This window comes from Benincasa hispida, chromosome 1 (genome assembly GCF_027475165.1).
Source record: "Benincasa hispida cultivar pf3 chromosome 1, pf3_genome.v1.1, whole genome shotgun sequence".
In the NCBI taxonomy this organism is placed as follows: domain Eukaryota; kingdom Viridiplantae; phylum Streptophyta; class Magnoliopsida; order Cucurbitales; family Cucurbitaceae; genus Benincasa; species Benincasa hispida.
The window spans coordinates 99,320,624-99,332,038 of NC_143478.1; the positions used below are offsets into that span (position 1 = coordinate 99,320,624).

Consider the following 11,415-nt stretch of genomic DNA (forward strand, 5'->3'; position numbering starts at 1 on the left):
CCACTTGCTCAATCATTTACACAATTGTTCCTCCTCTGGTCTCTTCCTCTAACCAAGTCCACACAGCGCCCACATTTCTAGTTTCTCACACCGAGAATACCAAGGTAGTCATTGTGGTGGTGTCGTACTCAACTCGACTAAGTCGAGGTTGTTAGAGGTTGTTCGCTATGTTCGTGATCTTGGAGTTTGTTGTGTTCATGATTGCTATGATCATGTTGTGTTGTGGTTGAAGTGTTCGAGCATTCATGATTGCAGTCTTGGAGATTGTTCGAGCGTTCGTGATCGAGGATGTTTGAAGATGAGTCTTCAAAGGTATGTTTATTTTATCCCTTGATCTTATAGAAAATCATGCTGTAATTTCGTATGTTGCATGACCAGATAGTTTCCATTTCTTGATTGTAATTGTCAATGTTCATATACGAATAAAATTTGGAAAGATCATTCCGCTGCTCATGGAAATCCTCATGTCCGATTTTCTTCAATTGGTATCAAAGCCAAGTTGTTCTGATATTCCAAATTTCACTTTTTTTTTAACTTCTTTTATAGTTATGGTGGGTTTCCTACATTGCATTTAATTGTTAAATGCGTTTGTGGATGGCATTGATGAATGTTTACGGGTTAATTGCCTTTGTTTTAAGCTTTCTGATGCGTTATTTTATAAGGTTAAATTATGGAATGAAATACGGTGATGGAAATGCGTTGAGCAACAAGTTTTCTTAGCAGAATCTAAGTATAAATTCCACTGAGTTTCTTGGTAAGTCCAGGGTCAAACTTAGGGTCTAGGGAAAACGGTATGCGGTGGTAAATTTCAAGAAGACTTTGTGATAACCAAGAAATCAAATAGTTGTTTTGGGTTATTTTTTCTGGTAATAAAATAAACAAATGCGGCGAAGTCACGAAAAGAGTTGATAATATGGAAGATGTGATGAGTATGCAGTGAACGGGTTGAGAAGGGGTTCGGCTAACACTTCCTAGGATGCGTTCATGTTATGCGATCATGAAACACACATACAATAGCAAACCATCTCTCAACGCGAATGCTACGGCTTCTAATACTAGAACGCATGCGATATATGTGATGAGTCTATAGGACCTACATATAAGCCTCTATTCTTATTTATGCGATGACAACATGACACTCACACAAATAAAGCAACCACATAATATAAAAAAATCCTAGGTCATGTTAGCTTAGTTCTTCTCAACCCATTCGGTAAATTTAGCTACTCATGCGTGCATCAAGAGAGTGAACAGATGTAGACAAAGAAATTACATTGTATAGATATAGAGTTGAAATACAAAATAAAAATGCAAGATGAGAATAAGGAGCCTGGTAGCAATCTCTTGCATCCCAAGGCTTTTACACTGTCTTTTTTACTCTGTTCAAAAGATAGTCTCGTTATCGCAAGAATCGCCCCGCTCTCTGCTTTTCCACGCCTCTGGGTTCTCTCTCGAGTTACCCTAAGAAATCTTCCGACGTCTCTTCCCTTTTCTCGCCCCGCCTTCTAAATAAAAAGGAAAACTATGAACAAGGCTATTCTATCTAAGGGAAAATTCGGTAACTGTCTGACCTTTGCTGAAGGTTGCCTTTGGTATTTATAGAGCTTCGGGGTGAAAGGTGGCTTCTCTCTTATGATTGCACAGATGGGATGGCGTTAATTCTCTGATTGATGCGTCGAATATTTGTCACCGAAAAACTGAGTGTACTTGTTACAGTAGAAGCGGCTTGTCAACTTAATTCAGACTCGACCATTATCAGCTTTATGTCCCATCGTGATTAATATGCTTTTCACCCAGATGCGCCCACCAAGTTGTGTCGGCTCTATGCGGTGATCCTTTTTAAGCAGATAGTTGCGAGCACAAATCACTGCAAAACCTTGCGGTAACGCTGCGCTCCACCGTTGATTTCTTGTGATTGCACTTTTCGTCTTGCGTCAACGCATATTCTGCATAAAAATACAAAAGTTAACTGTTTTTAACGCAATGTTATGAACTTAATGCTTTTTTGGACGCAATCTAACATATTTTATCAACGCAAACCGTCATTGTTTAATAACTTAGCACTGTAATAACATGCATTTCTGTCATTATCACTTTCATTAAATTACAAGTGTTAATTTGTAAGAGCCCCATTGTTTTTGGGCATAATTAACATGCAATCGAGTAGGTAATTCAAAGTGTTTGAGTTAGTTGAGTCGTTCGTGATGAAGTTTCAAAGCATGGAGATGTGGTTCTCAACGAATAAGGAGACCAAGAGTTGGTCGTGTCGTGTAGCCTCAGGTAAAGGATCGTTGGGATTTGGCTAAATGATGGAGTAGATTTTTCTATGTCATCGTGTAGTATTTACTAAACGATCGTTTAGCAATGCTAAACGATCGGGTAAATCGTTTACTCTATCGCGTAGCATTGGCTGCCCAATCACATAGGCGCTGGAAGTAGATGATTGAGTAGGAGCATATGATGCTTATCGTTTAGAAAAAGGCACGCACTAAACAATCATGTTGTTAGCATGCTCATCGCATAATCACTGACTACACAATCACACGATATACAATACAAAGGCACTCGCTCAGCGATCGTTTAGAAGATTGTGCTTCATCGCATCGTAGTCATTTAGATGATCGTATAAGGTTTGCGTTGCGGAGTGCGCTGCACAATTGGGTACCTCATGATTTATAGCGTAGTAAAAGGTACACGATCGTAGCTAAACGATCGTTTAGCTCTGGAAGTGTAGGTAAAGGATTGAGTAAAGCGTTTACTCTTTCGTGTAAACGATCGTGGGGAAGTTTTGTACACGATGAGTAGAGACGTGGACTTCGACCAGACGGTTCAAGACTCAGTTTGCCTATTTGAACCGGAGACTCTTTGTATTAGTAATAGTTAGCTTTTAGTCTTGAAGATTTTGAGGCAATTTTTCTCGGTTCATCAACATTTTGTTTAATATACATGAGATGTATGTGGTTTATATGGCATTGTGTATGACATATAGATTTGAAACCCACCTTAAGTTGTGCAATTATTCATGCATCATGTATTATAAGTAGGACTATGTTGTATTGTTCATTAGAGGGATCAGTGGTACTTAAGGAGTAAGATGTAACTACAGGGGCAAAACGGTAAATTGGCTCAGCTGTACTTACGAGCATCTGTGAAAGAGTTCTCGTACTGATGATTGGTTATATCTGATAGACACAGAAATATATCTGTGGTAAGAAGAGTTCAATTTTCGGTCTTTAGTTGAATGCCTAGCAGTTAACAGATGGTCGATCTCGTGGATAAAGAGTTTAGTCAGCTATTCACGTACCGTGGAGCTTCGAGCTATAGGTCCATAAGGTCCCTTTGGTAGCTTGGATACAAGTTGAGAATCAGTTTTTGGGTCAGTTTGAAATGTTCAAATTGAGAAGATGGAGTTCAATTATATATGATATGATTGAACTTGTTAATTGTATATGATATAATTGACTTTATGTATGAGATACATTAATTGGAGGAAATTGGATATAAATATGATTTATATCTAGTAGAGGAGAAAACATTATGGTTGATATATGATATCAAAATATAAGTTTATGAATACAATATGATTATATATTTGTTTTTAAATGGACAGTTATGGGATAATTGGCCGGCGTTTTCTCCGTAACCATGCGTTAGTGGGAAGTTCCAATTCGATTTTTGTAACTAAAGAATAAAATGAAAATTGTTTTTATTTTGCAAAGAACATGCTTAATTGCTCATGAAGTGTTTGCATTCGATCTCTTAGTAATTCAGAGCCTACACAATAGCTTGTATTTATTGCCCGATCGCTTACACTCGCACATGCATATACTAAACGATCGCTTACATTTTCCTAAACGATCGCTTAGTGCCCGAGATTTACTAAACGATCGTATAGACGATCGCTTAGCTTTTCCTAAACGATCATGTACCTCACCTAAATGATCAAGCATCTTGACTATATGATAGTCGTTGCCTTCTCCCACTTGCTTGATCGTTGTATACGATCTCTTTTCCTCTTCCTCTCTACCAAATCTGAATAGAGCTCACTCTTTCGATTCTCAGTCCGAGAATACTAAGGGCTCTAAGTGGTGGTGCCCTCCCCATCTTCTAGTTGTTTGTGTGAAGCCGTTCATGGTAGACGACCGTGGTGTTGCTGAACGATAGTCCGACGTTTTAGCGAGAGCGAGAGCTTCCGTTTGTGGAGAAAGCAAGATTTGTCAAGAAGAAAGTTTTCAAGTGGTAAGTTCCTTGTTCTTTCATTTAATTTATCTGAAAGATTGTCGGTAATTTATAGTTTGATGCATATCTGTATATGTGAATGTAAATATGGAAATTCTATCACAATGGTTTGGAAAGATCCACTTCCACTCAGAGGTACTCTTGTATAAAAGTTCCTTCAATTGGTATCAGAGATAGGTTTCTAATATTACAAATTCATTGCTGCAAAGAATTGCATTTACATTCTCGGTGGGTTAAAGCACATACACTCTTTGTTTTGAGTGTTAATCATTTTTGGATGTGTGGATTAATGGAGTTTTCTGGGATGAAACCTTGGTTTGTTAAATTCTTTTACATTTCCAATTAATTGTAAAGGCCCCTACGTTTTTTGGCATTATTAATTACTATCGAGTCTATATTCAAAGTTAGTTTGAGTCTTTGAGTCGTTCGTGAAGAAGCTTCGGAGCAAATGTTGTTGTTCTTTGAGGATGAAGACGACCAGACATTGGTCGAATCGTGTAGACGATGGGGTAGATCGGATGCTTGGGAGTCGTTTAACACGCGCGCACTAGACGATCATATAGCTCATCAAGCTTCATCGCTTAGTTACTGACTATACGATCGTAAAGTAAATCGCGTAGTAAATCGTTTACCTATCACATGTTAAGCGATCATCTAGACGATCAGGCTTCGCAGCCTCGTTGTCGTCTAAGCGATCGTTTAGTATCAGCACGTTATCGTCTAGTACATTGTACATTCGTTTACCTGGAGGCATTTACTAAACGATGGGAGCTTTGCCTGGTGGTTCAAGACCCGGTTCGCCTGTGAACTGGTTTGCTCGGTGGAAAAATGTAATAGATAGAATTTTTCATTTCGGTTTTAGAGGTGGTTCATCTCGGTCCATTAATCAGTGTTATTTTATACATGAGATGTATGGTTTATTTTATATATTATATGGTATGCACATATAGAAAAATCTCACCTTAGGTTATGCATTGGTAATGCATCATCTCTTTATATTAAGTGTTATAATTTAGAGAAGCATGATTTAAATTACGTAAGAGCATGCTCATGCATCATATAATATAAGAGTTATATTTATGTATACGTAAAGCATTGACATGCATCATCTTTATATTATAAATGCATAAAGTTTGGTTGTTACTTGTATATAAAAGTTATGTATAGTAATGACCGGACATTACATGAAGCATGACACATAGGTTAATTTATAAGCGTTATAAATACCTAGTTGTGTGGCAACATATGTTTTAGTTGTTTCTTTTATAATGGTTATAAAAAGAAATTAGAACTAAAGGCAATAACAAAGACATGCATGCCAACTTAGGTTTAATTCATGGTTTTAAAATGTTTAAAACTTGAATGAGATAGATCTAAGATCACGGTTCTAATATGATTAGCAACCTTAGGTTTTAATCTTTTAATCAATTTAATAGGATTAAATTAACTAATAAAAGGTTAAACTGTAGCAAATCTATCTATAAGGGACCTTTTTGTCTAAGTCGGGTTCTGTCTAGGCTGAGATATTTAAGGTGACGAAAACGTAACACCCCTACTTGGGAACCTACCTGAAAAGGTCAATTAGATAGATTTGATGCATGCATGCAAGTTAAGGATAGTGCATTAAAGAGTTTAATGTGACTACTTGAACTTGTTTTATTTCAAAGGCAAAAGTTGTTTTTGAGCGGACTTAATAAATGAATTAGACTAAAACCAGTAGTCGGATTGTTTAGGTTAATGAACCCCTAGGAAGAACATTCAGTAGGAGGTACTTGGGGTATAGCTTGTCTTCAAGCATATCTTCTACCAAGGCAATCATGCTCCAACCCTATCTTATATTTCTGTGATGATTGGTTGCTCCGAATGTTACACTTACACATTACCTGACATCGCACTTTTCCTTCTATCCTTGTTAATTCCTAGCAAGCCCTACCTTATCCTTCTACGTAACAAAATTTTGCTCAAAGACACTTTTCTAGTTTTTAAAATATAAAGTTTATCTCTTCTTTATCAAAACAACTTATGTATCTATATTCTATTTAATGAATGTTTAGCCATGAGACTTGTTAAGCAAACATTTTCCATCCACGTCCCCGTTTAGATTACGATATTTTTTTGTCAAAGTTCCCTCTCCCATTTTATAACTAAATGGGAAATCCCCACTCTGTTAGGATGGGTCCCTTTGAGGAAAATAAACATCTATATTAATAAACTGCAAAGACTTGAGTTATTACATATATCATGAAAATTGGTAATTAATTTTATGAAATTTTCTATGGTAGGATTAGATTGTTACAAATTTCAAAATAAATGGACGAAATTTTTATATATTAAAGTTTATGGACTAAATTATTTTAATTCCAAAAAATACGAAGATTAAACTATAAAAAAAAAAATAAAGTTGAGGGACAAAATTATTTTTTTTTTATAAAAGTTCGAACCAAAAAAAGTAATTTTTAGCTCTTACTTTCCACAAATATACATAATTTTACAATAAGTAATTGATTATTTTTTTTTTAAATGATAAAATTGCTATAAATATTTTCAAATATAGGAAAATGTTCCTATCATTGATAAATGTCTATTAGTGTTAATGGGTGTCTATCAGTGATAAAGAGTGACATTTTGTTATATTTATAAATAAGTTGGCTCATTTCTTATATTTGAAAACGATCCTAAATAATTATTAATTAATTTAATAAATAAATAGGAATGGGAGATTTTTTTTTCCTTAAAAGTTCTTCAAGAATTGGCACTATTAAGAGTCCATATTAGGATTATCATGATTGGTGCTTATAAGGGGCCTAGGATAAAATGTGGTGGATCCCTCCACCACATATGAACTCTCTTTGTTTCTTTATGTAATTGTAAACATTATTACATTCTAATGATTGAGAGGTTTTCAAAATAGCAATATGAACAATTGCATTATTTTCTCTCATTATTCATTTCCAAATTGACATCAACGCATAAACAACACAACTTTTATATTACTGATCTAGTAAAATGATCTGATTTCTTTTCTACGCTAAAATACTATCGACTTAATTTCAGAGATTTGCTTCTTTCATCTTATATATTATTAAAAATAATAAAAAAATAAGAAGAAAAACGAAAATAATAGGAAAAAGATTTCTAACTTCTAAACTTTTAATTTCATCAGTTTTAATTCTAAACATGAATAAATGTTACAAATTTAACCATCAATTCAATTTTAGCGAACTCATCAACTAATTTTAACAAAAAGAAATTTCATAAACTCAACAATTTCACTAAACAAAATTTTGCACAAAGATAAATTTAACTAAATTCACAAATCAACCATGGAACAATATTCCCCAAATTCATAAATTTCAACCCAAAAAATTTATTGTTATTTTTATCTAAAAATTTACCAATTTCATATATGTTATATGCTATACAATTTGTTAAATGCATACGTGAATTTTCTTAATGCTTGGAGTGAGAACTCAACAAATGATAAAATTGTAGCACTTTTTAAAATTTAAAATTAAAATTGCAATACTTTTGAATATTTATAATTAAAACTGTATCATTTATTTAAATTTAGGGCTCAAATAAATAAGATTAGAGTCTAAACTAATACAATTTAAGGATGACACGAATTAAGTTGGGGGAGCTTTTTTGAATCAATCCGAAATCTTATGTTGGTTGGATTGGCATCACGAAAGATCCAAATAGGGTCTCCAACTAAATCCAACCGAACTCTTAGAATTTGAGTTGGCTTATCGAGTTATTATATTGTTTTATTATATTAAAACATTTAAATTTATCTACAACATATGACTAATAATTAAATGTTAAATACCAAATATTCATGATATTCGTTGATGGCAAAATCCATACAGGAAAAGTGCACCTATCTTTACGTGAAAATAACAATAAATTTGTAATTTAAAGAAGAGATGATCTACAAAACAAATTAAATTAAAGAAGAAAGGCATTAAAACCAATTGATCTACCAAACAAATTAAAGAAGAAAGGCATTAAAACCAAAGTTAGAGAAAATGATATGAAGTTACCTTAGTTATAATAATTTATCCATAGACAGAATGATTTGAAGTTTATCTTTTCTTCTTAGGATTAGGATTAGGATGAGATGTATTTTTCCTCTATCTTACATAAGTCAGATTTGATTAGATCGCTTTGTAGTTATTTGTTTCTAAGTCCGTTTATCTTGAATTTAACTTCCATATCTGTTCCTGACTTTTGATATTTCTTTAATTCTAAGTTCACCCCTAATAATATTTATTACAAAATTTAAACAAACATAAACATAATAATTAAGTGTATATCAAAATTTTTAAGGAATTGCAAATATAGCAAAATCTATCAACTATAGACTCTATAGTTAATAGGCTCTTACCAACTATATAATCTATTACGCAAAAGTTGTAACTAAATTTTGACATATCTACAAATTCTTTCGTATTATGTCATATTTGGTAATGTTTACTATATTTATAACTATCTCTTATTTTCATACAACTCGAAATTCAGTCCAACTTGACACAAATAAACAAAAAAATCAACCAAATACAATTCAAACTATAATTTGATTGAAATAACTTAAAATTGTCGGATTATTTGAACTCTCCTCCTTTCTATATTTACCCATAAACAAATAAAAAGAAATGAGAAAGTGTTGGAGAAAACTGCGGCATTCTTTTCGGTAAACGCGTTTTTTTTTCTTTTTACAATCACTATTTCTCGGAGAAATAAAAATCTAGGAATGGGGTGTAACACGCGCTTCAATCCGCGCGTGGAGAGTAATTGGGATTTGATATAATGCGTCCACCGATGATGGTCGACAAGACGTGGTGGACCCCAACTGAGTTGTTCCGGTAAGATTCTCACGCGCGTAAACCTCCCCTTCTCCTCTTCACGCCCACACATTATAATACCCTTTTTCTTTTTTTTTTTTTTTTTTTTTAAATACCGTTTTAATCAAATACTTTAGATTCCATTTCATGTACTTTCAAATTTAGTATTTCATATTTCTAATAAAATTTAAACTTAATCCTTCAAATTATTTTTTATTAATATAGTTTCAAAGTTTATAAAAAAGATGTTAATAACATCAAAGTTAAAAGTATGATGTTTGATGAATATTTTTGAAAAATTATAAAAGGATCCTAAATTATTAAATAAACATTTCAAACTTTTTAAACAGATTAATATATTTATTCTTTATATTATATTTACCTATTTTGTAACTTAATTTTTGAAAAAATTTCATTGATAAAAAAAATGTCAAATTATTTATAGAAATAACAAAAAAAAAATGATAGACATTGATAGACTTCTATCACCATCGATCAACCTCTATCAAATAAGATTAAAATTTTGTTATTTCGTATAAATAGTTTTCTTTACTTTTCAATTTTTGAAAATCTCCTTAATTTTTTATGTTTCATGGATTTTTTTTTATATTATAAGTACCCTTGGTTCTCTCCTTATATCGATATTAAGTTCATAGAAATGCCAATATGATGTCAATTAAAAATTTGTATCATAATAGCGTTTTTTTTAAAGAAAAAATCGATATTAAGTTATCTATAATGATTTTTTTAAGATTTATTAAAAAGCAATCCAGGAAATAAATTGGACAGTAAAGGACTAAAATAGTATTTTAACTTTATTTTTATAATTTTTTATATCTGTCCCTTAATCTGTTTGTATGTATGTGTGGGTAGAAGAGTCTCATATATATTTTTATTTGTATTTTTTATTTTTGGTTGTTTGTTGATTTCATCTTTAGAGTTTTGGAAGAGTAATGAAATTATGAGTAGTAGAGTTGCAAATATGGGAACAATCACAGAAGCTTTAGAATGCTCTCTCAAAAAATGTTCCTTAAGCCATCATCAAACTCATCATCAACAGCAACCTGTTTCTTCATCAGATTCTTCTTCCAACAACAAAAACGCTTCTTCTATTCATCAAACAACAACCACTTTGGATCTCAACTCCCATCTCTCTTTGCCTTACCATTGGGAGCAATGTCTTGATTTAAAGGTTTTTTTCCCTTTCTTTCTCTTTTTATTTTGCCTCCATAAATACATAACCATCTTCCTTCTTGTTTTACCCTTCAATTTCTTCCCAACAAGAAAGAACAGTAGGGTTTGGAGAAAGAAAGAAAAATCCCTTTTGCCCTTTTTGCCCTTTTATCTCAAGAGATGTTTTTTATATTTCCATTTATTTCTCTCTTGCTTCTATAATCCATGAAGAAGGATTAGGGTTTGAATTTGAGGAGGAATAATATATGTGAATTTTTCTTTTTTGCCTTTTTTTTTTTTTTTATTTGATTTGATAGACAGGGGAGATATACTATATAAATTGGAGAAATGGAATGAAGGCAAAGGAAGATCCAAGGTCCACAAAAGAAGATGATGAATATAGTGAAGATTATTGTTATTACTACTCGGACGACGACGATAGCTCATACGACAGCGAAGAGTCGTCGACGGAGTCGTCAAACAACAACAACAACAAGAAATTTGTGGGAGAAGAAGAAGAAGAAAAAGATGTTTTGGTGGTTGGAGGTTGCAAGAGATGCTTCATGTATTTTATGGTTCCCAAAAATCTTGAAGATTGCCCTAAATGCAATGGTCAGCTTCTCCATTTTGATCGCTCTGAAAATGACATTCCATGAATCAGACAAACCTTCCTCTATATTTTCAACTTCATTCCATTTCTTCTTCTTCTTCTTCTTCTTTTTTCAATTGCCTTTTCTTCATGGAAAAAAAGAGAGGAAGAAAGAGAAAAAGGAGAAATTAAAAAGAGAGAATGAGAAAAAAAAAAAAAATCCTTTTTCTTTCTTTCTTTCTTTCTTTCTTTTTTTCTCTTTTTATTTTGGTTTCAAATTGTTTTCATGTGTATTTGTCAGAAAAGGGAGGCAAATGAGTTTTGGTTTTAGTTTTGGCTTTAATTTTTAATTATTTTAATTTTTCTTAGTATTTTTGTTTTTCAATTTTGAAATCTAATGGAAATGGAAGAATGAGAATCATGTGATGGGTGTGTTAAACTGCAAATAAAGCTTAATAGTGTGATGGGTATCAAACTAGAGAACTTGAAGAGTAAAATAAAATTTTAATTCATCTTTGATTTCAATATTATATGAATAAGTTTTAATTCCTTATAATATCTTGATCAGTT

General features: G+C 32.6%; 1 protein-coding gene across 1 annotated transcript; it reads left to right on the forward strand.

Moving 5' to 3' along the window:
* Positions 1–9,907: 9,907 nt before the first annotated feature.
* LOC150038904 (protein CURLY FLAG LEAF 1-like) lies at positions 9,908–11,175 on the forward strand. The gene is made up of 2 exons (XM_090311274.1): positions 9,908–10,275; positions 10,574–11,175. The coding sequence occupies exons 1-2, from the start codon at positions 10,045–10,047 to the stop codon at positions 10,910–10,912; spliced, it is 570 nt and encodes a 189-aa protein (XP_090167400.1). The 5' UTR covers positions 9,908–10,044; the 3' UTR covers positions 10,913–11,175.
* Positions 11,176–11,415: the final 240 nt, after the last annotated feature.

Excerpts from the sequence above, each read along its gene's own strand:
- LOC150038904 (XM_090311274.1), top strand. The coding sequence starts at position 10,045 with ATGAGTAGTAGAGTTGCAAATATGGGAACAATCACAGAAGCTTTAGAA. Across the intron at positions 10,276-10,573 it reads AGCAATGTCTTGATTTAAAG|ACAGGGGAGATATACTATAT; the intron begins GTTTTTTTCCCT and ends TTGATTTGATAG.